The 27,138-nt window shown below is 35.2% G+C and overlaps 1 protein-coding gene and 1 long non-coding RNA gene across 3 annotated transcripts; one reads left to right on the plus strand and one right to left on the minus strand.

Moving 5' to 3' along the window:
- The first annotated feature begins 17,519 nt into the window (after positions 1-17,519).
- Positions 17,520-21,553, plus strand: LOC147386334 (CHUP1-like protein). Of its 2 annotated transcripts, none has more exons than XM_086423614.1 (5): positions 17,520-18,769; positions 18,864-19,180; positions 19,259-19,370; positions 20,291-20,416; positions 20,500-21,553. In XM_086423614.1, the coding sequence occupies exons 1-5, from the start codon at positions 18,101-18,103 to the stop codon at positions 20,524-20,526; spliced, it is 1,251 nt and encodes a 416-aa protein (XP_086279740.1). In that variant the 5' UTR covers positions 17,520-18,100; the 3' UTR covers positions 20,527-21,553. The 2 variants fall into 2 exon arrangements, with proteins under 2 accessions (XP_086279740.1, XP_086279739.1); XM_086423613.1 differs by having other exon boundaries at positions 17,528-18,769; positions 20,478-21,551.
- A 521-nt stretch (positions 21,554-22,074) lies between these two features.
- On the minus strand, positions 22,075-22,811 carry LOC147386335 (uncharacterized). Its single transcript, XR_015172052.1, has 2 exons — positions 22,586-22,811; positions 22,075-22,373 (listed from the first exon to the last, which is right to left on the minus strand). It is a non-coding gene; the product is annotated as an uncharacterized LOC147386335 (long non-coding RNA).
- Between the last annotated feature and the right edge of the window lie 4,327 nt (positions 22,812-27,138).

Below are 27,138 nucleotides of genomic sequence, written 5' to 3' on the forward strand. Positions count from 1 at the left end.
CAACAGGTAGGTGGGCAGACCGATCTAGAATAATCAAATAAAACTCGCAATATCGGTTCAACCAAATCAGTGGAATGTACCGATCAATTTGAACCAATTAAACCAGTTGGCCCAATTGACAAATGGATCAACTGATCAATTCCAAATCAGTTTGACTAATTGGTTTCATTTTTAAAGATCCAGACCACTTTGTATAGAAAGACTCAATCTTAGGATCAAATTAATTTGTCTGATCAAAGGTTCAATCCCGATCAGGGGTAGACCCGTGTCTAACATTTTCTCACTTTCTTGGTCACCATAGACTTATAGTGCATTTGAATTCCATATTTCCCACCGGAGGGCTAATTTATATCAAAATTTTAATCATGTGGTTAAGAGACAAACCTTTAGAATCGATGGTTAATCATAGGTGCTCCTAAACGTTTTAAACCCTTATCTGTGTCATTTTGGATCCTTTAAAAGAGTCGTTTAGTCAAAGTACTAATGTCAAATCCAAGTAGTCCATCCACTCAGAAAGACCTTCTTTCTTTGTAGATAATTGTCTCTAGTTTTCTTTGAGTTTCAATCCAGTTTTCGTCAGTCTTTAAATCCAGTTAGTTGTTTCAGTTACGTTAGTCTTCTTCAATTTTCAAGTTTTAGTCGAGTTGTCAATCTATATTTTTCAATTCCAATAAAATATAGAAGCTTCTGATATCATGCGTGTAATAATGATTTGAGCATAATATTAATATGAGGATTGACTTAGAGCTCACTAATCAAACTCGATAAATATTTGAATTAAAGAGTACACTCAAAAAGTACAAATGGGTACTACATTTTCCTTAGAAGAACATGAGAAGAATAATAAATTTACTGAGAAATTCAACAATGTTCCTGCATGGTCTCGTGAGAATATATGGATAAATTGCACCAAAATAGATCAAATCCTAAAGTTGAAGGTGAACTTCAAAATAAAAGATTATCAAGAATGATGTAGTTGAAACCATCAACAAAGGTGTTAAGATCTACAAGAAGGGATTCATCATATTTTTCACTTAAGAAAGAAGAGTTCTCATTCGCGAAAGAATATAAGATTTTTTTCGAAGTTTGGAAAGGGTGAACGAGTCAACGTCAAATACAAAGAAGTCAATCACAATCAACTTTGTAAAAGAAGACTGAAGATTTCTCTTTATCAGAAAAATACTGAAGATTATTCCTTCATAGAAGAAGATTGAAGATTACTCATTCTCAAAAGAAGACCTTACTCGATAGAGCAATCAAGACATCAACTTCTTAAAACCTTGGCCAAGTTAAGCAGCATTCACAAAAGGAGGCCTTCTTTGGTCGAACCATTTTCCTGTCTTACCAAGATGAAGATAACCTTCTTTAGCCCCTCGCAGCCTTAAAAAAAAATCAATAGCCTCTTCTTTCTAAATCACACCGACCAACCTTGGGAGGGAATCTTAGTATGAACTACATTTTGACTTGATCCCAAAAGCGAAAAGAAATATTTGGGGTACGTAGGCAACCTGAGAAGTTAGTTCAGGCCCGGTCACGCAAAAAAAAAGTGTATTCTCTTAAGGAAAGTGTCATCCAAAAGAAAAATCCACTATTGAAATGTTCAAAAGAAAAGAATGCCAAACTAAGGGCATTAGAAAAAAAAATCAAAAGAATTGATAAAAAAGAATGCCAAACTAGGGGCATTTAGAAAAAATCAAAATAATTGACAAAAAAGAGAGAATATCAAACTAGGGGCATTTTGGGAAGTTGAGCCTTATATCTTTTCTTTCTAAACCATATCCTAAGCCCACCTATTAAGTCCTCCTGAATGCTAATTGACTCGGTTAAGGTGCGGGAACCAAGAAATTGTCGAGTTGGTCATTCAAGATCATCAAGAAAAAAGAAAGCCCGCTAAGTCAAAAACCCGAAAATGCGACTTAGGCAAAATTTAGGGCATAACCATAAAAAAAGAAGCCTGCTAGGTTGAAAACCTGAAAAGGCGACCTAGGCAAAAATCAAGGCATCATCAGAAAAAGAAAAACAAAACACGCTAGATTGAAAACCTGAAGAGGCGATCTAGGCAAAAATTAGGGCATCATCAAATGGAAGAAAAAATCTCATCAAGAAGAAAAATTCAGAAGGAAGCTTGTGCAGAAACTGTAGAACCATTCAAGCCACGATATTTGTCTTTCAGCCATGAGCACATCCGACGAAGACAATGTTGAAGTCAAAAAAATCAGAAATCATCTTGAACATTGTAGGATCTTCAAAAGTATGTTTACTTGTTCAAGTGTTCGCTAATGGAAGATGTAGAATCATCAACCACTTTGAAGAGAAAGATCTTCTATTCTAATATTTATCAAGATTTTTTAAGTCCAGCTCAAGCATTTCTCAAAAATAATGATCAATTCTTTATTGCACATATGATAATCTTAAGAGTCTTAAATTTAAGAGAATGTCAGTTCTTCTATCTGTCATACATCAGAGTCCATATTTTTCAAGCGTAATCCATTCCATCAGTCTCGTAGTCAAGTCCCAGTTAAAGCCAACCTTGAAACTAGGGGCATTTTTGAAGGTCATTTAATTTAAAAGTTTTTGTTCTTAATCACATGATAAAAAGAAAATCATACAAAAGCTTAAAAGTCCAACGAAGCCCAATGATAATTATGAATCCAGATGCATGATAAGCCAATAAAGGCCTGATCTTTCAAACTTTGAGCTCGATTTTGAATCATAGAATGAATTAATAGGATTGTTTAAGTTCCTATAAATCTAAGCCCGAGAAACGTGGCTTAGTAAGTTCGAGTCCGAGAAATGAGACTCCAACTTTTTGAATCATAGAATGAGTGGGCTTTTTGAAGTGCCTACAAACCCAAGTTCGAGTCCGAGAAATGAGACTCCAACTTTTTGAATCATAGAATGAATAGGCTTTTTGAAGTGCCTACAAACCTAAGTTCGAGTCTGAGAAATGAGACTCCAACTTTTTGAATCATAGAATGAGTGGGCTTTTTGAAGTGCCTACAAACCAAAGTTCGAGTCCGAGAAACGAGACTCCAACTTTTTGAATCATAGAATGAGTGGGCTTTTTGAAGTGCCTACAAACCTAAGTTCGAGTCCGAGAAACGAAACTCCAACTTTTTGAATTATAGAATGAATAGGCTTTTTGAAGTGCCTATAAACCTAAGTTCGAGTCCGAGAAACGAGACTCCAACTTTTTGAATCATAAAATGAATAGGATTTTTGAAGTGCCTATAAACCTAAGTTCGAGTCCGAGAAACGAGACTCCAACTTTTTGAATCATAGAATGAGTAGGCTTTTTGAAGTGTCTATAAACCTAAGTTCGAGTCCGAGAAACAAGACTCAAACTTTTTGAATCATAGAATGAATAAGCTTTTTGAAGTGCCTATAAACCTAAGTTCGAGTCCGAGAAACGAGACTCCAACTTTTTGAATCATAGAATGAATAGGCTTTTTGAAGTGCCTACAAACCTAAGTTCGAGTCCGAGAAACGAGACTTCAACTTCTTGAATCATAGAATGAATAGGCTTTTTGAAGTGCCTACAAACCTAAGTTCGAGTCCGAGAAACGAGACTCCAATTTTTTGAATCATAAAATGAATAGACTTTTCGAAGTGCCTATAAACCTAAGTTCGAGTCCGAGAAACGAGACTCCAACTTTTTGAATCATAGAATGAATAGGGTTTTTGAAGTGCCTATAAACCTAAGTTCGAGTCCGAGAAACGAGACTCCAACTTTTTGAATCATAAAATGAATAGGCTTTTTGAAGTGTCTATAAACCTAAGTTCGAGTCCGAGAAACGAGACTCCAACTTTTTGAATCATAGAATGAATAGGGTTTTTGAAGTGCCTATAAACCTAAGTTCGAGTCCGAGAAACGAGACTCCAACTTTTTGAATCATAGAATGAATAGGCTTTTTGAAGTGCCTACAAACCTAAGTTCGAGTCCGAGAAACGAGACTCCAACTTCTTGAATCATAGAATGAATAGGCTTTTCGAAGTGCCTATAAACCTAAGTTCAAGTCCGAGAAACGAGACTCCAACTTTTTGAATCATAGAATGAATAGGCTTTTTGAAGTGCCTATAAACCTAAGTTTGAGTCCGAGAAACGAGACTCCAACTTTTTGAATAATATATAGGCTTTTTGAAGTGCCTATAAACCTAAGTTCGAGTCCGAAAAATGAGACTCCAACATTTTGAATCATAGGCTTTTTGAAGTGCCTGCAATCCTTAGCTCGAGTCCGAGAAACGAGACTCCATATTTAATAGGATTGTTTAAGTTCCTGTAAACCTTAGTTAGAGTCCGAGAAACGAGACTCCAACTTTATTTGAATCATATTGAATTAACAGGATTGTTAGCGTGGCTACAATAGGTTCGAGTCCGATAAACGAGACTCATACCTTTTCGTGCTCTAAAAAAGAATTTCAAATATGATTTAACGAAGTTCCTACATTGTTATAACTCCAATTACTTTATTGTTCAACCTTGCCATGATTGCTTTCGTTGCATAAGCACATTTCAATTTTGAATCATTATTGTCAGTGAGAGAAGATCTCTGGGACCTGACACATTTTTACTCAGTTTCACACAGTACACATACTCACACGTGCACTTTTGCATTAGTCAGGGAGAATTTTCTAAAATTCGAGGATCTCACATCGTCAGTGAGAGTTCAAGTTCGAGGACCTGACAACCTTTTAGTTCGGGGAGAGCTTTACCCTCAAAGATCCGAACACCCCAACGAATTGCTAAATCAGGCTGCAAAATGAACTGTCACTAGCTTTGGCATTCAGATATCGCACTATCAACCAAAATAGATTTGCTATCTAGTTTGCTTCAACCCTCTGCTAAAGAGGGGCATCTGTAGACACCCCATTTTTGCATCCGCCTAATTAATCAACTCGTCAACCCGATCGCAATGATTCCCAATGATGGATGTTATTTCCATTGTTTTATTTTGTTACCAGAAATGTTTCAGAAATCCGGATAAGGTATCTCAAACTGACAAAACCTTAGAAACCACGCTACGCTAGGAAAATACGACTCCAGAAACATAGAAATCATCATCTTGCAAACAAAAAGAAGCTTCACGATAAAAATCACTAAAAATTGACTAAATTACCAAAATACCCTTAGCATCAAAACAACCCTAGAGCCTATGTTACGATTAGAAAAATCCTTTCGAACACATAAAATAACAAATCGAAATCAAACAAATCATTTCGCCAATTTTAACAGAATCTGACAAAATTACGAAAATGCCCCTCATAAAGTTTACAATCATTTCACACCAAAAAATTTCATAAATAACAAAAACTAATATTTCCATTGAATTCCTTACGAAAAATCGATTCTAAAACATCCTAGAACATTAAAAACTGACTTAAAACGTGAAAAGTCATCTCCGGGGGCAAAACGGTAATTACACAATTTTCATAATTAAAAAATTCGAAATTAATAAATAAAACATTAAATAATTAAAGTGAAACATTAATGAAATTAATTTAAAATTTTGAACCGAAGAAATCGATCAATCGGATTTTCAAGTAAAATTGTTGAGGGTTCGTGAGATATTTCTTTAAGGACCCCTCCATTTGGGGGTCCAAAGAATTAAAGATATTTTAGATGGGGGTTCTCCCAAAATTAAAGTCAATCAAGCAAGACTAAGGTCAAGGTATTAAAGTTAATCAAGTGAGACTAAAGTCAAAATTAAAGTCAATTAAGAAAGACTGAAGTCAAGATATTAAAAGTCAATCAATTAAGACTAAAGTCAAAACATTAAAAGTCAATCAAATAAGATCAAAAGTCATAATAGAGTTCTAATTAAATAATAATTCAATCTAATAGAGTTCTAACTTAAAAACAATTCTACCTAAAATAATTATAATTAAAACACAATTCTACTTAAAACAAGTCTAACTAAAACACAACTCTAATTAAAAGAACTCTAATTAAATACTAACTCTATCCAAATCAACCCCTAAAAACATCTATAAATAGAGGTGCTCACACCCTATTTTCGGATAAAATCAAAAACCCTAAGAGAAGTAAGTCTAAAAGCCCCCCTAGCCTCCCATAAACCCCAATTTTGGAGTCCCAACTCCTTACCTAACATCCCTCCTTCGATTTTAGCCTAAAGAACACCCAAAAGCCTTCCAAAACATCCCAAAATCCGCAACAAACTTGAAGAGTTTAGATCCAAAAATAAGGAGATACCTTACCTCGAAGATCCGAAATCAAATCCGGAAACAGAACGAAGCAAGGGAGTACAGTACAAGGAGCTATTTTTTGTCAGATCTGAGGGAACAAAATCATTGCTATCGGAAAGGTATGAAATTTTTTATTTTTATTTTTATCTAGGTTTTTAGCAATGTGATTTATTTGGGAAGTTAGTAGAAACCGACTTTGGTCGGGCGGGGTTGGTGGCTAACACCTTCCAACCCCGTAACGTAATCCCCGGACTCTCTTTCTCTTTCGTAGATTAGTTTGCCTTTTTTAGAGTCAGTTTGGTTCCTAGACCTTAACAACTAGGTGGCGACTCCCAAACCTCAAGGGTCAAAAGCGGATCCGCACACCCCGCGGATCGAGGGCGCTTTCAAAAACCTGAAGCTCCTAGGAAACCAGAGTGAACAAGGGAAGAGAAAGATAGAAGGAAGAAGTGAGGGAAACTAATAGAAGGTCGGGGGTGGAAAACTGGACGAATCTACAAATTGTTAAATGAAAAGATGTCCAAGATTCTGAGACATACAGAATAATCGTTGTTGGAAAGATTACTCTCTCGGACGCTATTAGACCAGAGGTCGTCATGACAAGATTCATTGTAATCGATGTCAAATCAGCTTACAATGCAATCTTAGAAAGAAGATAGATATATGGCATGAAAGTAGTCATGTAAACATATCATCAAGTGGTGTGGTTTCTGAGTAGAAACGGGTCGATGGAGATTAGTGGGGATCAAGAGATGTCATAGAAATGCTTCACGGTGGCACTTAAGGTTGGAAAGGTTGCCAAGGTAGTACCAGATAAAAAAATGAAGGAAGTACCCACGGGAGATCAAGAGAAATAACAATTACAGAGGGAGTCGTAGAAATAATGGGTAACAACAGTGGAAAAGGTGGTAAAAGTGAACCTCAGGAAAGAAGGAAAAATGAATATCGGGACAAACATGCCCAATGAACAACATGATGAGTTAGTATAGTTTTTGAGAACCAACAAAGACATCTTTGTATGGTCGATCGAAGACATGCCTGGGGTATATCCTCTTATCACGAGCCATTGACTGAATGTGGAAGCAACAGCCAAACCAGTTCTACAAAAATCAAGAAGGTTATCTCCCCATCTGAGGCCGTGGGTAAATGAATAAATTAGCAAATTGCTCAAAGCGAGATTTGTCCAAGAAGTCAAATATTTGGAGTGGATAGCAAACATTGTAGCAGTCTTGAAGAAAGATGAAAGAGTCATGATCTACATTGACTTCACCAATCTGAACAAGGTTGCTTGAAGGATAGCTTTCCACTCTTGAGGATCGATAGATTGGTTGATTCAACTTAGGGGCATGAAATGGTGTCTTTTATGTATTGGTATTAGGGCTACAATCAAATCCCTTTGACTCCCGAGGATTAGGAAAAAACATTATTTGTGATCGAACAAGGGTTGTTCTGCTACAAGGTCATATTGTTTGGACTAAAAAACACATGAGCAACCTATCAATGATTGGTAATCAGGATACTCGAGGATATGATTGGAAAGATAGTGGAGGTATACATAGATGATATGCTAGTGGAATGCAAGTCGGAAAAGACCATCTCAACAATCTCAAAAAAACGTGCGCATGGCTCCGAAAATACCTAATGAAGTTAAACTTGAAAAAGTGCAATTTCGAAGTCTCATTAGGGAAATTTCTCGGGTATATGATTACACAAAGAGGGATAGAGGCTGATTTAGACCAAAATTCGACTACTAATTGAGATGCCGAGTCTAAAAATGTCGTAGAAGAATCGATCTGGATCTTCTACGAAGTACTTGTTGGTGAGTGCCATATCCTTGGGAAGACAGGATGACTCAAACATTACTTGCACAATCTGAGAATTGGAAAGCGTGACACATTGATCCGTGACTGGGTGGCCAACCACAGATGGAGAGACAACCCAGGGAATACTTGGAGGGTCACCTCCCTTGGACCCTGACCCAGAAACAGGGGTCAAGGTGGGAACAAGAACAAGAACATGAGTGGATTGGTTAAAAGGAGGGACCTTGGATGAACCAACTGAATAAAGAGGGGCGATAATTAATACCCCTCGTCAACCTTTTCAGTAATGGTTGTTCTTCCTTTTTCCGAGGAAGGGAAAGTGGCACCTCCAACACCTCATCGTTGGAGACATCGGAGTTGACGAGGGTGGGGCAATTGGAACGGAGAGACGTCATATCCTTTAGGTCATCCTCGTGAGCTTCTTGTAAACTGTAGAAGTGTTGGGGCTCGGAAGAGGAACACCTTCCTCTCTGTCACTTCTTCCGCGAAGGTCGGCAGAAGCAAGGAAATCTATGACTTGATGATACAATTCCTAGTTAGAAAGGATGTGGTTGATTACCACTGAGTCAGAGACCTTCTTATCTTTGCTCGAATTAGCCAAATCGTGAAAAAAGGAAAACGTTAAAATTCAAAAGGAGGGGGGGACTTCAAAGAAGGATCATATTAACTTCATAACAGGTACTCACTGACTTGGTTGAAGGAGTTGAAGGTGAACAGGAAAAATTTGTCCCTTGGTGCACTCTCCCACCGACTAGTTAACGTGATTGGTCAAAATGCCCTCGATCCGCGGGGTGCGCGAATCTGCTTTTGACCATTGAGGTTTGGGAGTTGCCACCTAGTTATTGTGGTCTAGGAACCAAACTGACTCTAAAATGGATAAAAAGAACTAATCTACCACAGAAAATCTGAATCCGGGGATCATGTTACGGGGTTGGAAGGTGTTAGGCACCAACCCCGTCCGGCCAATGCCGGTCTCTACTTATTCCAAATATAACTACATCGCTAATGACAAAACCTAGATTAAAAAATAATGAAAAATCTTACATTCGATCTGCAAAAGTACTATTCCCTCAGATCTGGTGAAAACAGCTCCTTGTACCGTACTCCTTGCTTCGTTCTGTCTCCGGATCTGATTTCTGATCTCCGAGGCAAGGTATTTTCTTCTTGGATTTGGATGCTTTGAATTTGTTATGAATTTTTGGGGTGTTTTTGAAAGGTTTCTAGGTGTTTTTTAGGCTAAAATCGGAGTAGGGGTATTAGGGAAGAAGTTGGGGCTCCAAAATTAGGGTTTTGGAGAGGTTGTGGAGGCTTCTTCACCTACTTTTTCTAGAGTTTTTTCTTTAATACGAAAATAAGGTGTGGAGGCTCCTATTTATAAAGTTTTTAGAAGCATTAGGGTTTGATTAGGGTTTCTTTTAGAGTTTTAATTAGGATTTTGACTTTGGTCTCATGAGATGGACCTAGTCTTTAGGGTTTTGACTTTAGTCTTATGAGATTGACTTGATTAGTTTAGATTAGGGTTTTGATTTAGGGTTTTGACTTTAGTCTTATGAGATTGACTCGATTAGTTTAGATTAGGATTTTGATTTAGGGTTTTGACTTTAGTTTTATGAGATTGACTTTAATACTTGACTTTAGTCTTACTTAATTGACTTTAATTTTGACTTTAGTCTTATTTGATTGACTTTAATATCTTGACTTTAGTCTTGCTTGATTGACTTTAAATTTTTGGAGAACCCCCCTCTATTATATCTTTAATTCTTTGGACCCCCAAATGGAGGGGTCCTTAAAGAAATACCTTGCGAATCATCAACAATTTTTCTTGAAAGCCTGATTGATCAATTTTTTGGTTTAATTTTATAATTAATTTTATTAATGTTTCACTTTACATTATTTAATGATTTATTTATTAATTTCAAAATTTTTAATTATAAAAATTGTAAAATTACCATTTTGCCCTCGGAGAGGATTTTTTACGTTTTAAGTCATTTTTCAATGTTCCAAGATGTTTTGGAATCAGTTTTTCGTAAGGAATTCAATGGGAATGTTGGTTTTTATCATTTATGAATTTTTTTGTGTGAAATGGTCGTGAATTTTATGAGGGGTATTTTCGTAATTTTGTCGAATTTTGTGAAAATTGGCAAAATGATTTATTTGGTTTCGATTTATCATTTTATGTATTTGAATGGGTTTTCCTAAGTGTAATGTAGGCTCTAAGGTTGTTTTGATGTTAGGGGTATTTTGGTAATTTGGTCATTTTTAGTGATTTTTATCGTGAAACTTCTTTTTGGTTTGCAGGATGATGATTTCTATGTTTCTGGGGTAGTATTTTCCTAGCGTAGCCTGGTTTCTAAAGTTTTGTCAGTTCGAGATACCTCATCCGAATTTCTGAAACACATCTGGTAACAAAATAAAGCACTGGAATAAACATCCATCATTGGGAACTTTTGCGATCGGGTTGACGACTTGATTAATCAGGCGGATGCAAAAATGAGGTGTCAACAATTGGGAATAAGAATTAATCCTTATCCGAGTCGAGAGATCGAATAAGGATGGTTACCCTCTCCTTTTGTTAAATAAAAGTACCCCTACTTCCTGGGGCACTTCCTCAGGAAAAACTGAGCTCTTATATCAAGGAGCCCGAGTTGCAAACCTTCATTTAACTGAGCATACATTTGCTCGATGGCAAAAGTTACTGCTCATTTGACTTGATGCCCTCCTATAAAATTCAAAACTTACTAAGTCAACCTGCTGAGAGGAATTTGGAGGTTGGCCTTAAATTGTCCCCCAATGCACCATAGTGGTGCCATGGGGGAGGCCTTGAGATGATGAGGTTCCTTCGAGAAGGAGGTGCCCATGTCGTCAGGGATAGTGAAAGTACCCCTAATCTTAGACAAAGGAGGGCAAACTAGGGAATAAGATTTCCCCTTTGCCATTGAAGAAAGATTTAATAAAAGGAGAAAAAAAAAGGAAAGGGATTTTGACTTGAGGAGAGGAAAGATGGGAGAACTCTGACGTTCGAAGAACTCTTGATGGAGCTCGCACTGAGTAAACACTGATACCGAGCAAGGAGATGTGAAAGAAGAAGCTTTTGAGGCAGGAAACCTGAGTATAAGAAAATTAGAGGAGAAAAGAAAAGTAAAAAAACAGAATATTAAGAAAGTGGGCGTATTTATAGACCTCAAAAGCATCGAGATGCGCAAAGGATAGAAGTTGAGATTGCCTTGATTAGCCTAGCAATGATCGGTTGTCGAAACATTAAATGCTCCCGGGAAAAGAAGAGTAATATGAACACACGTGTGAGAACAACCATGCAGAATGTGACAAGTGTACGCGATGCATAAATGTATCGCAGCCAATACACATGATTATCAAGACTTGATAATGGGTAGTGCGTTGCATAAAGAAGTCATTAATAGCATCTCAAAGAAGATTGAAGGGCCGGACTTTGAATTTAAGGCCAAAAGGCAAAAGGCAAAAAAAAAATTGAACATTAACAATCCAGTAGGAGGTTGCCACGCGTCGATAATTAATAAACTGGTCTCGGTCACTCGGATCAAGATCCAAAACACCAAGATGGGATATTGTGGAGGATATTTTTCAAACAATGACACGTGGTAGTTATGAGATGATTCTGCCTAATATCCAACCTAATAGTGAAGATTGAAATAAGGGAGATCTGGTGTTACAAGAAGAGAACCTTAAACTGAGATTCCGAGGATTGAGGATATAGTTTAAAAATATCGTACCCCTAAAAATTAGGATTTTAACCATATTTGCGAGAATCAAGGTTAGTCCCAAAAAAGGTGGAAACAGTTGAAACATAAAGAGTAAAAATCATGGATAAAATCAGGGAGGAAGCCCTTATAAATAGATGGGTACAAAGCATTTCGATGTATGCGAATTTTTTCCTTAAATCCTAAATACTATTTTCTTGTACTAAGGTTCTGACTTGGGCATTGGAGATGTGTTGTTGTAGACACACCCAAATGTACAAGAAAGGAAGGAATTTGAACTCAGTGAGAATCTCGAAGTAGTGCAAGTTTTTGCATCTATAGGAACCATAGATGTATTTCCTCGAGATATGAGTGAAAAGTATCTAATGATTCCTATCCACTTTCATGTCAAAGATGTGCGATATGAGGTCCAATCTTGAGATCACTCCAAAATGACTCTTTTTCACTCTTGGAACAAGTAATAGGAATTCCCTCAAATGTCTATTTAAGGAATACTTGCAAATGTAAGAATGAGAAATTACATTAACTAGTCTTAATAATTTGGATTTTCTTAGAAAGATGGATACAAATAAGATTCACATAAAAGTCTAAATTACTAACATTTGCCACTTCTTCTAAAGATGCACTTAGAATTCTCGTAGAATAGTCACACCTTATAACATTAATAAGGTGTGACTTTATAAAATTCATTTAGAACATGGAGAATTTCCAAGATTACTCTAGATCCTTATTGACATTTCTTGGCTAGGCTTGATGTTTCTGGACAAAATGTAATTGGGAACTAATTCGCCTCCTCTCCATTTACTCTTACACAAGCCACAACTCTCGTACGCATGTCTTTAATTTTCTCAATATTTTAAAAAATGGGGTCACATCCCTTGACTACGAAGAATGACTCATGAAAAAAACACATGATCTCAATCCTTTAAATGCAAAATGTAATGATTAAGATTTATCCTCGAGATAAATACCTTCAAGATTTGTGTTATCTTGATAACTTATAAATCTCAACCATTAGATTTTGTGTTTAAAGGATTGGGATCATGTGTTTTTATCGTGAGTAATTCTTAAGAGTCAACGGATCCCAACCCTTTTAAAAATAACAATTTAAATTTAGAAAATTAGTATTTTGTTGTTTATTAAAATGTAACGACTTTTATAACTACGGTATACCTTTAAAATAAATGATTTAAATGCCATTTTTTTCCTTTGAAGTTTGCCCCTATTTTATTTTGTAAACAGTGAATTATCATTTTGTGAGCTGAATATGACGAAATTCTCATTCCGGCTAACTACTCATTTTATTCCCAACATGTGAACATGCGAGATCACGGGTTTAAAGTGTCAATCTCACTGGTTTTCCCCCAAAGTGATAATCTCGTTGGTTTATATACTGACGATCTAGCTATTTTTAGCGAACCTGCAAGATTGTCGCTTTAAACCTGCGAAATTGTGACTTTAAAACTTCTGAGACCGTCACCGTTCACATTTTGAGAATTAAAATGAGAAATGAGCCAGAATTGTAATTTTGTCAAAAGTTGATCAAGTTTTCGTATATTTCTCTTTTGTAAAGCATGATCAATAGGCCTCATCATAGCAAGATGACACCCTTTCAAAACAGCAACTAACAGTTGCGTTGCTATAACATTTTCTTATTAAATTATTAAGAGTGATGATAATCGGACTCCCCCACGTGGCATACTCAAAATACTCTCCCAACGTAGGATGTACCAGAACCATAGATCTTTTTGACTTGATGTTTCTAGCACATGCCACATCAGGAGAGTATTTTGAATATACCACATCGGGGAATCAGAAAATCATTACTAAATTATTAAAGAGAATCATGATAATCTGACTATGCCACGTGACACACTCAATCGACTCTCTTGACGTGACAAGGTCGGGAATCGTAGATCTGTACATCTCGGGATACAAAACTGCACTTCCCCCTAAAATATGTATCCTGATGGAACCGTGCATCCCAAGGCGTACAGATCTACGTTTCCCAGACTTGTTACGTCAGGAGAGTCGATTGAGTGTGCCACAAGGGGTAGTCAGATTATCATGACTCTATTAAATAACCGATTCTTCATATGCATAGTTTGGTCCTCTACTGGATATTAGTGCAAAAGACTTCCCTTCTTCAGCGGGCACAACTGCAAAGAAATTAATATGGGGGTCGCTTATTACGTATCCACCAGGGATTTAAGATCTTGACACTTTGTGCTTTAAATTTGAATGATTTAAAGAGGTTGATGGATCGAACATAATAGGGTTCTCTTTGTTAGGCCTATGGAGTTTTATAATGTCTTGATGTTGATGTAACAATGGTCCAAGTGTTGTTAAGCTTATAAAGAATGAAAACAGTTGGGAGATCACGATCTTAGCTTGATCAAAAGCCCAAAAACTAAAACCAAAATGCAGCAATCAAGATGGATGATTTTGGTACCAGGCTTCGATTTGTGTTCGAAAAGCACTCTTAGAATTGAAAAGCACTTTTCAATTTCAAATTATCGTTTGATAAATCCATGACGAATGAATCATTTCTGCAGGAAGCCAAAAATTACATCCAACATGTACAAGAATCTGATTAAAATGTAAAGTTACGTGATTTTTGAATGTTAATGCCTTATTTACTTGTTAATTTATGATCGAAAGACCAAATTTATAATAGAATTACAGATATATGTGAAGAAATTATTTCCAAAAAAACACTTATCACATACAGAGAAATTTTCAACTGCGCTTTCACTTTCGTTGCTTCTATAATTCTTAAGAACAGAAACCTACAACAAATCCAAACGGGACCTTTCATGCATTAGGGATCAAGTCACCTCTACCTCACTATACTATCCTATTTTTCCTTCCTTTTTTGATATCGTAAAGTATTCTCACACCTTTTGAGATGAGACTAGTCCCTACAATCGCACATCCAAAATCCATATAAACTTCCTGGCAACTGCAAATAGTAAGGTCACCCAATTTTCAACACACGATTAGAGGGAGCAAACTTCATCGTTAAGCCAACCCTCAAGGGTTACACTACCCTACTTGTTATAAGAACTGTGACAATATGATGCTCCCCTCTAACAAATGCCCCCCTACACCCCCCATTATAGTACCGTAGATCATTTGTTTTGGGATACACAAGAAAAAGATTTGTTGTTCTACATATCCCGAGGCAAATGATCTATAGCTGTGATGGGATGTTTGTCAAAAGGGGGCGTCATATTAGCGCGATTCTTGTTATGATAACATCTTCCACAATCCCCAACTGATTGCAAAATATGAGCTTTTCTCGTGTAGAAAAATTCCCTTAAAAGATTTGAACCCTACCAAGACTGAGGTCCTGAATGATATAAATTCATAAAGTGAAAATTATGAAAAAAAATATATATATTTATAAAAAACAATCTAATTTTTAAAAAATTAGAAAAAAGATACAAATCCGATCATTGAAAGACCGGTTTTTCTCTTTTCACTTCTCTCTCCTCTTTCTCTCTTCTCTATATTTAAAAAAAAAATCGAATTTTTTTTTAAATACCGGTCATTGAAAGACCGATTTTTCTCTCTCTTCACTTTTCTATCCTCTTTCTCTCTCCTCTACATTTAAAAAAATCAAATTTTTTTAAAATACCGATCATTAAAAGATCGATTTTTCTCTCTCTTCACTTCTCTCTCCTCTACATTCAAGATTAATATGTCTAATAAAAATTATGAAAAAATATATATCCAATAAAAATTCTTAAAATCAAGTTATTATCATCAAATCCCATATTTCTACATTTATGAATTACCAAATTCTATCATACATCAAATCTCACGTTTAAAAAAAGAGAGAAATTGCAAATCGCATTTTAAATGTGATTTTTTTTTTTTTTTTTAATTTACCAATTTTTGTGACTATGGTTATAAGTGAATGCAATGAGCACAAATGGTGGGTGCAAATAGCCTAGTTTGTACTATTATGTATGAAGGGTTGGGACTTGGGAGAGTTTAACTACCATCTCATCGTTTATTGTTAACTTCAAAAAGCGATGACATATTTTGTAGAATAAGAAAAAGGGATGAAAAAAAGATTAAATAAATAATATGTAAAAGTGACCAACTTCGTGAGCATTAGGGGTGTCAATGGATTGGTTCCGGTTTAATTCCTATGAATATTAAAATTATAATCACGATCATTTTTATTTTTTAGATTTTTTTTATAATTTTCCTTTTTTTTTTTAACGTAGAAGAGAGAGAAAGAGGAAAGAGAAGAAACCCATTTTTCAATGATTGATATTTTTTAAAAAAATATCGTGAAGAGAGAGAAAAACTAATCTTTCAATGATCGGTATTTTAAAAAAATTTTGATTTTTTTTTAAATATAGAGGAGAGAGAAGTGAAGAGAGAGAAAAATCGATCTTTCAATGATTGGATCTGTATCTTTTTTTTAAAAAAATTTTCAAAAATTAGATTATTTTTTATAAATAATTTTTTGTATAGATTTTTTTTTATAATTTTTCCATTCATAAATGATTTTGTTGATAGATAACGTATATTTTCCAGATTGGTTCCCTCCTGGTCAGGTAAGAACTAAAGGCACTCACCAAAAACAAAGCTGGACATAGATAGCTTTCACGTAGGCCCTTCAACTCTAACCCAACGCCCATGATAGTTCTGACACTTGGAAGAATAAATACACCCTTCAAAGACTAGTCTTTAGTTTGACTTAGTAGCTTTTACAGTTGTACGTAAGCTTTAAGTATCTTTAAAGAAGATTTTCACTAAATCCCCAAATTAACACTTTCAAGATTTTTTTTAAAAAAAAAAAAAAAAAAAAAAAAAAGATTAATGAAAGATTAAGACAAGATAAAATCCTTCTTAAAGAACAACTTTAGATTTGATTTTGATAATAAATGATAAAGGAACAAAACACTTTATGTAGTTAAAATTTCAGCACTCAACCATGTTGCCTTGTAATGTTGCCAAAGAATTTCTTTTTCTTTTTCTTTATTCTTTTTCTTTTTTTTTTATTAAAAAAGTAGGGATCTCATTTTCTCTAATTCTTTTTCTATAAAATTTACCTCTTTTGAATCACCTTCCCTCAGTTCTCTGTTTTTTTTCTTTTCCTTTCTGCACCTTCACAAGCAATGCTCTAAGTAGCTCAAACTTTCCTTTTTCTTTAAAACTTACCCCCACCACTTTTTTTCAAGAAATTTTCACTATTTTGACTGATCATCCCAATGGTTTGGGGCTAAATAAATATTGTTCTCTATTCGATTCATAGCCATGTCTTTTTTCCATTAAAAATATGTTCACATTCACTTACAACTTTGGATGTTAAACCAAAAAAAAAATAAAAAATATCAAATACAAACCATTAATGATATCTTATCTTTGATAGTGCATCCAAATCAACCTAATTCAGAAAGATCAGACAATTTAAATCCAAACCTAAGCTAGAAAGAATAGGAATGTTGGTATCTATCATACTAGATGCGTTCTTACAAAGCTGAACAGTGGTCGGTGTACTCGACCAAAAACTGGTGTTTGGCACAATGCGAACCAATTCGTGGCATGATTCACATTGGATCCATAGAAACCAATTTGCGAACCCAACCCATTTCAGTTTGTTGATTTTGTCACTGGGTTTGGTGAACCAAACAGTAAAGATAAATAAATAAATAAATAAAATTGACTGGCTCTTAATCTGTAAGTGAGGGTGCACCCTGCAGGTGGCCCAAGGAAATATTGCTCATATTAACATAATAGTTGCACTTGTAAGTACCTTAAAATTATAGTTGTACTTGGAATTTGCATTACGTACACACATACACAAGCAAATTTGAACTAGTGAAAGCAAATCAAGAAACAAATCCCTAAAAACTAGATTTATTGTAGAGTAGTGAACACAGGTAGGTACAGATGCAATGATAAACGTGGAGATTTAATTTGTGAAAGCATCTTTTTCTCTTGTATATCATGTTTTAATTGGAAGAACTTTAAGATCAAACAAGGAGAAAGAAAATGGCAATAAAATAAAAGAAGCATCTTTAAGGGCAATTTATTGGTACCTAACGTGACTTTCCTTAGACAGCTACCTCTCCTAGGCTGCTTTATTGCCAGCCAAACTCTCTTATTCTCACCTACAAATACAAAATTACCAACTCTAATATACACAGTTGTGATTAATTACCAAAAAGCTTAAATAATCAAACACCAAATAAAAAGACAATAATGTCCCTGCCTATTTGACTATCTTTCTATCCTACAATTACCATTAATGAAAAAACCAAGGGTATTATCATCATTGAGTTTGACGTGAGCATCCCTTACTTCATAAGCAACACCATGCATAAAAGGAGAGATTCTGCATTTCAATTCAACTCCCCCACCCGCTCCACCTGTCTTCTCTTCCACCCAAAACAGAACAGAATGCCAAGCGATGAAGATGACCCGCGACTCACTATGATCAAGAAAGACCTTGAAGCTTCTCTGCAGAGGAATTGTTATCTCGAGAAAGAGAACGAGCAATTGAAACAAGAAGTAGCCCATCTACGAGCCAAGATTTGCTCCCTCAAAGCACAAAACATTGAGAGAGAATCATCACTCAACAAACCCACTGATCAAAAACTTCCTGAAGAATCTCCGCCGATGGAGTATGTGTGTTCCAAGGTAGATTCTCCAGAAATCACATATAGGGTGGACCAATCACAAAGGGTAATGAAACCACCTCCAAGACCCACTACCGCTGCTACTCCTACTTTGTCAGGAAAAGTAAATGAAATGAAAGTACCATCTGCACCTGCCCCTCCACCTCCACCACCTCTACCATCGAAATCACTAGCTTGGTCTGCCAAAGTAGTCAGACGAGTACCAGAAGTAATGCAGTTATATCGCACACTTACGAGGAGAGAGACGATGATAGACAACAGAACCAACTTTCAAGGAATTTCCGCTGCTGCAAACACTCGAAACATGATAGGAGAAATCGAGAATCGGTCAACATACCTCTTGGCCGTAAGTATAACCCCAATTTTGGGAATTTATTTAGATCTATGATTATTATACATATGCATTCATGTCAACCCTAACTGTAAGAGTATATAAGCAGATAAAGTCTGATGTTGAAACACAAGGCGAATTTATTAGATACCTAACAAGGGAGGTGGAGAATGCGGCCTATACAGATATCTCCGATGTGGAGGCGTTTGTTAAATGGTTAGATGGTGAACTGTCCTACCTTGTAGATGAGAGGGCCGTGCTCAAGCATTTCCCGCAGTGGCCCGAGAAAAAAGCAGATGCGATGCGGGAAGCTGCTTTCACCTATAGAGATCTGAAGAACCTAGAATCTGAGGTCTTGTCTTTTAGGGACAATCCCAAACAGCCTGTAAACCTCTCTCTCAAGAGGATGCAAGCATTGCAAGACAGGTAGGTGTGTATTTTATAAGAAATAAAAACCTAACAATAATATCAACATACTATATAATGTTCATCTCACGAATGCAGATTGGAACGGAGCGTTAACAATACAGAACGAATGAGGGATGGCGTGGGCAAGAGATACAGAGAGTTCCAGATCCCTTGCAAGTGGATGCTAGACACAGGGTTGATCAGTCAGGCAAGTCACATGGAATACTTGAATTATGGCAATTATTAACATTTCTTATAGAATCACGCCTCAAAAGTCATCTTGTGACCAACACCACTCGTAAAACAGATCCTAGATGTTTGTCACTAGTAAATAGTAATACTAATGTATAGTGGAATTGCAGTAACTAATTAGACTTTCTTATTGAATCACACCCATTTGCAGACCTCGATTGCCTTACCTAATAAGTGGGATTATTTACATTAGAGCGAAAGAATGTAAATTTCCAGTACCGCTGTGTTGTTTCCAGAATGAAAACGGCCAATCCACATTTACTTACACGTTTATACCTCAGAAAGCATATCCTATTTACATACACATGTGTCCTCACTCCTCACATTAAACAGAAGGATGTGCTAGGATGGGGAATGCAAATCCTCCCTAATGTACTTTCAGGGAGGTTAGATTATTCCATGCAATGAGTCCCATTAAAGATATTTCAAGCTAAAATACTGCCATCAAGATGACCCTAAGCATCCAGTTTACTATATCACAGTTGAATACAATATGATTAACTGCGGAAAAAAAAAAGTAGTTGCAAAGTTTGAAGTTCAGACAGGCATCACTTCCTCGGTTTCGGGAAGCTAGACTCACTAAAACAGTAATATACCATGGAGTACGAGTTTCTTTATTTTTGAGTGCGGAGTAAGCCAACTCATTTTCCTTTGAGGTGTGAACTAACAAGCCTTCTGGCTCCAAGTACTTGGATGAAAGCTAGTTGTGTTGAAATCGTATACCAGGTTCACCACATGGAAATGTGTAATAGCAAGGAAGGCACCTTGCCATCCTCTCACTGTAACATGATTACAAACCACAAAACTAACAGTATCGATTGTAAGTGTGTAGCTTTGACCAGTTCTATTGATTTTAATATTTTTTTTGGTCTACAGCTGAAATTGAGTTCAGTGAGGCTGGCCAGGGAATACATGAAAAGGGTTGCTTGTGAACTTCAAACCAATGAATGCTCACAAAACCTCATGCTTCAAGGTGTTCGCTTTGCCTACCGAGTGCACCAGGTTGGTTGTTTTCGTCTCTTTTTTACTCTCGTCCTCTGTTTCCTTACTAACGGGTTTCCAGTTTGCTGGAGGGTTTGATGCAGAGGCCATGCATGCATTTGAAGAATTAAAGAAGATGGGTATGGATCATCATGGACAACAACAAACTATTAGTATACCCAAGCCATATTAGAAACCAAAATGGCTGACAGCGGCATATCATAGGATCATCACTGTGAACACATCTCAAGACATTTTAAATGTCTCCAGATTTCTGGAGAAAAGATTCCAGTTATAGATACTTGAGTATTACAAACACTACAATGAGAGACACAAAGGTGGCAAGATAAAACTGCCGTAAAACAAAGGCATTCGTATCATGTACCACTCGTAGCACACATTCAGAAGAACAGAGATACAATCCAACGAGTCCACCTGAAAGATCTCTAAAGAAATTCAATCAAATAGGATGATTAAGCACATCCAATCTATACATATTCTAGACGATAACTTTTGTTTTTTTTCCTTTCTAGATGTTTGAAAGGATGTTCTACATGTTCAATGTTAAGGAGGTCCTTATTTCTACACTTCCTTGCAAATGATGTTCAAATACAAATTTTAAGCTCAATAAATAAGGTATAACCCAAGAATTATGTCAATTTAGACACCAGTTCCATACTAGCTTTTTGGTGAAGCTTAGCTGAAAAAACTATCGGACTAATCATCCAAGTCATCATACAAAGCTCCTGATGTTAGCTAGCTATTGCACTCTGCTTTACATTGACATCCTTTCGTAGCATTGCTAAAAACTCTTTAAATACCTTATTGATGCTTTGGGATATCTTTGTGTTTGTCAAATGCATCCAACAATAATCTATTTGATCCTTTAACTATGGTCACTCCCGACTGATGCAAGACAACCTAGATATGTTTGATTATAAGGTTGTTCTACCTTGGGAAAGGTAGTGAAAATGCTAATTAGGTGATGATGAAGGTCAAGTTTCCACCTACATAATTACAAGAATTTCCGTTGGAACCCGTTAGTGTTGGCTTGATTTGCGTCCTGCATTATTGGCTCCACTTGCTATGCTATCATTTTGGTGCGTAGATGCATGAAATATTTCAAACGTAAGTTACCTAATAGCCCAATTTTTTTCAAACCACCAACAAAAGTTGTGTTTCTCACATTTGATTGTGCATGTAAACTCAACTAGTTCTCAACACCCAAAAGAAAAAAAAACTATTCTTCTCTGATCAGAAAACATGAGAAGAAAAAGACAAACATCCCAAGGAAATGGAATTGGTACTACCCTCTCTTTCTCACTCATGTCTAGGATACCTAGAGGTTTTTGTAGAAAATAAATACCTTATTCTCTATAGAACACATCCATGTTTCCTATTTCTTGGGAGGTAATTATAATGGGTAAAAACCTTGGTCCCGACATTTATAAATACATAACCATGACAACCATGGTTGAGCCAATATCTCTTTGGGATCGTAACAATTCCTTACGATCTCATGGAAGATTACCAGTTTCCAGTTATCAAACCACAACTGAAGCAGAATAATTCAAAGCAAAAAAAAAAAAAAAAGGTATCACCAGGAACCAAATAAAATTAAGCTCACAAAGCAAAACCTATAAAACGATAAATAAAATTAAAATTAGTAGAAGAATGAATAAATGCAATCCCATGGTGGGTTCAACGACATCAAACGTATCATGGATTAAGAAAGTAATTAGAACAAAATCTGTCTTTCCAATATAGTAAGGTTTAATAAGACATCAAAACTAACAAATGTACCGAAACGATAACAGAAATATGATATCAGTGAATCTTTCACTGATAACTAAATAAAAAACGGAAAGACTCCTCTTAATAGAGAAACCGCCATGAGCAGACCTTGAGCTTTCTACTTAGATCTCTGCCTCATCTTTCGCCGCTTTCTCTTCAATCTCCTCATACGCTTCTTCTTCCACTGTAAATCACCAACAAAAAAAACAAAAAAACACGCAGAATCAAATTAAAAGAGAATCTAATCGATAGTGATCTTGAAAAGAATCACAGAGAAATTGGCAGAGCAAAAAAGATCGAACTCGTTTTTGAGGGAACAGAGATACTAAAGTTAAAAGAATTAAAAAAAAAAAAAACACAGAGACAATAGAAAGGGTTGGAAGGTGTAGCTCTCACCTTCGCCCTCATGGTGATTCCGCAAAAAACCCTGCTAGATCCTTCGCCGCGAAACCCTAGTTGATTGAAGACGACTGCTAAGTAGTGGCGTCACTATTTATTTATACGAACCCTATTTATGTTGACTCGTCCGAGTTATCTCGTATCCAGCGAATCACCGGTTAAATCGGTTCAAATCCGTACACTATGTTTGGATTGAGAGAAGTTTAGACAAGAGAAAGGAATAGAAAAGAAAAGAAGATAAGAGAAACTCAGGTGCTGATTGATTCAACTTCTTAAAATTACTGTCAACTTCTGCTGTCAAAATCTGCTGTCTGAATCTGTTGTCAGAATCTGAAAAGCTAAAAAATTTGTTTGATAGAGCTTTTTAAAACTGTTGTGTTGTTGACTAGAATCTGGTAATTATTATTTAATACAGTTTCTAAAATCTGTTGTAGTAAGGTAAAATATTCAGAATGCCCTTAAGGTTGATAATGCATAAAAATGATCAAAATACCCCTGTACATATATAATTACACTAAATATATATAAATATAATAAAATTATATAAAAAATTAAAAAAATAATTATTTTAATTTTAAAATGTTTATAATTCTAAAAAAAATTATAGAAAAATTTATAATTCTATAGAAATTTCGACAGCATCTCCTCTTATAAATAGACATATAAAATTTTCCTAATAAACAAAATACCTGCATAATACACAATCCAATATAATGTACGCACAATACATCAAAAATTATTAAAATACCCCTATAAATATATAATTACACTAAATATAGATAAATATAATAAAATTCTATAAAAATTTCGACAACATTTCTTCTTGAAATTAAACATATGAAAATTTTCTAATAAACAAAATACTTGCATAATATTCAATCCAAATTTCACATTTTACATAACACATCCACATTACATTGTATATACATAACACATTCACAACCACCACATTTAGATTTTGACATCATTTAAACATAATAATCAGAGTTAACATAATAAGTAAAACTGAAATAAATAAAAACATAAAAAATATACATCCAACAAATGCATACAAAATATATTTTTCATTCTTCTTATTTGATTCCGTTACTTTATCTTGAGGAACATTATTATTGATAATGTCAACTTCATCTACCCACAGAAAAGACCCTGCATGTCTCTATAAAGTAAAATAACACATGAATTAATATCAATGTCACCAAATATAAATACGTACCCAACATTAATATCAATATCATATTACCTGCCAAGATGAACACCTATAAAACATTCTCCTATAATTTTCTTTTGTTTTAGCTATGATTAATGTCATCACTCGACCACATGAACAACATGGTGGATACGTATAATTTGCCATCAATACTATTCATCATACACAAAGACAATAAATAAATAAGCATAGAATCTTCGAAATATACTTAAAAATAGTATAATCTTTATTCCAACATTGTTTAACAGTATTTATAATTACAATACAAAATAAAAAAATAGAATATGAAAATACATCAATGATTGTCAGTAAAAATAGCATCAGCTATTAAATCCTTATGTATTTTCATTGTTTGTTGACTCTGACGACCTACTAATGGGGAAACTGAATACTCTTGATTAATGATGCCTACTTCTTCTACTCCCGTTGATCCTTCTTCTTCGAATCGAGCAAATTCTTCATCGACGATAGCATGTTTTCTGATAAAATTGTACAATGTCATACATGCAATAATAATGTTTTGTTGTTTGTCCAAATTATATGAACGCATCAACTTCAAGATTGGCCATTTTGCTTTCAAAACCCCAAAGGTTCGTTCAATCACGTTCCGAAGTGAAGAATGTAAATGATTGAATAATTCATTTCGACCATTTGCCCGTGATCTTTTATAGTCTTGTAGATGGTATCGAACACCTCGATAAGGTGCGAGATAACCATCCATGAGTGGGTACCCAGCACCTATCAAATAGTATTTACCTATTATCCAAAAAAATATATTAATTTCTAAGATTGAATATAAATAGATATAATTGAAAAACTTTTAAATACAGACCTGGTGGATGATATGGAAAATTTAAACTGGGAGTATTCAATGTCACAAGGAAGACACATGAATCATTAGCTGACCCTTCCCAACCAATCACCACATGAGTGAACAACATGTCAAACGAACATGTTACCATTACATTTTGTGTGAGTCACTTATGTCCTCGATATCGTATTTGTTCCGCTATTGGTACAAATGCACTAACATGCTGAAAGCGCCCTCGATCCGTGGGGTGCGCGGATCTGCTTTTGACCCTTGAGGTTTGGGAGTCGCCACCTAGTTATTACGGTCTAGGAACCGATCAATGACTCTAAATGGATAAAAACTAATCTAAAACCAAAAAAACTGAATTCGGGGATCATGTTACGGGATTGGAAGGTGTTAGGCACCAACCCCGCCCGGCCAAAGTCGGTCTCTACTAAATTCCCGAAGATATCACATTGCTAAAAACCTAGATTAAAATAAAAATAAAAATTTCATACCTTTCCGATAGCAAGGATTTTGCTCCCTCAGATCTGACAAAAAGAGCTCCTTGTACTGTACTCCCTTACTTCGTTCTGTCTCCAGATTTGACTTCAAATCTCCTTAATCAAGGTATCTCTTTATTTCTGAATCTGAACTCTTCAAGTTTATTGCGGATTTAAGGGTGTTTTTAGAGGGATTTTAGATGTTTTCTAGACTAAAATTGAAGGGGGGATGTTAGGTAAGGAGTTGGGGCTCCAAAACTAGGGTTTATGGGGGGCTAGGGGAGCTTCTAGACCTACTTCTCCTAGGGTTTATGATTTGATACGAAAATAGGGTGTGAGCACCTCTATTTATAGATGTTTTTTGGGGTTGATTTGGATAGAGTTAGTGTTTAATTAGAGATATTTTAATTAGAGTTGTGTTTTAGTTAAAATTGTTTTAGGTAGAATTGTTTTAGGTAGAATTGTTTTAAGTTAGAACTCTATTAGATAGAGTTATTATTTAATTAGAATTCTATTATGACTTTTGGTATTATTTGATTGACTTTTAATGTTTTGACTTTAGTCTTAATTGATTGATTTTTAATATCTTGACTTCAGTCTTGCTTAATTGACTTTAATTTTTGGAGAATCCCCCTCTAAAATATCTTTAATTCTTTGGACCCCCAAATGGAGGGGTCCTTAAAGAAATATCTCACGAATTTTCAACAATTTTGCTTGAGAGCCCGATTGATCGATTTTTTTGGTTCAAAATTTTAAATTAATTTCATCAATGTTTCACTTTAATTATTTAATATTTTATTTATTAATTTCGAATTTTTTAATTATGAAAATTATGAAATTATCGTTTTGCCCCCGGAGAGGACTTTTCACGTTTCAAGTCGGTTTTTAATGTTCTAGGATGTTTTAGAATCGATTTTTCGTAAGGAATTCAATGAGAATGTTGGTTGTGTCATTTATGAAAATTTTTATGTGAAATGATTGTGAACTTTATGAGGGGCATTTTCATAATTTTGTCAAATTCTGTTAAAATTGGTGAAATGATTTATTTGGTTTCGATTTATTATTTTATGTGTTTGAATGGGTTTTCCTAAGCGTAATGTAGGCTCTAGGGTTGTTTTGATGTTAGGGGTATTTTGGTAATTTGATAATTTTTAGTGATTTTTATCGTGAAACTTCTTTTTGTCTGAAAAATGATGATTTCTATGTTTCTGGAGTCATATTTTCCTAGCGTAGCGTGATTTCTAAGGTTTTGTTAGTTTGAGATACCTCATCCGGATTTCTGAAACACATCTGGTAACAAAATAAAGCAATGGAATACACATCCATCATTGGGAATCATTGCGATCGGGTTGACGAGTTGATTAATCAGGCGGATGCAAAAATGGGGTGTCTACACATGCGTCTCATCTATCGCTCCAATATAATCCTACATATTTTTAAGGTATATTAATATATAAACATTAATGAAACAAGTATTTTTCAAATAATATATATATATATATATATATATATATATATATATTACCTTAAAATATGGTAAAAAACGAGGATTGTTATGGATGTGCGAAGAGACTTCATTGAGGTCGGGAGGTACAATTAAGGACATTGATAAGTTCACCATAGCCAACAGAACTTTGTTGAAATACTTACTAAGCGATTGAACTAAGTGATCAAAAATATTTGCAACTAATCTTTGTCCTTGATTATGTCCTACTATCAATAAAAACATCGCTAGTTGTTCTTGAATAGTAATATAGTGTTCCATCTTTAGTAGACCTCGATCTTCCAAAAGATTATACAGATTCAGAAATACGTGTCGTTCCATTCTAAATAATGAATGACACGTCGCATGATTATCATCTAGTGTTTCCCGCACAAAATCAATCTCCTTTAACTGACTATTATTATGTGGCTCCCTATATAAGAAATTCTCGCAGTAAAATGAAGAACCTAGAACGCCTCTTGTAGTGACCATACTTAAAACACTTAAGTCGACAGTATTGGTGGAATCATCATTTGAATCGATGGTATCAGCTGAATCGATAGT

This window comes from Akebia trifoliata, chromosome 14 (assembly GCF_017979445.1).
Source record: "Akebia trifoliata isolate Shusen 1 chromosome 14, ASM1797944v1, whole genome shotgun sequence".
Classification (NCBI taxonomy): Eukaryota; Viridiplantae; Streptophyta; class Magnoliopsida; order Ranunculales; family Lardizabalaceae; genus Akebia; species Akebia trifoliata.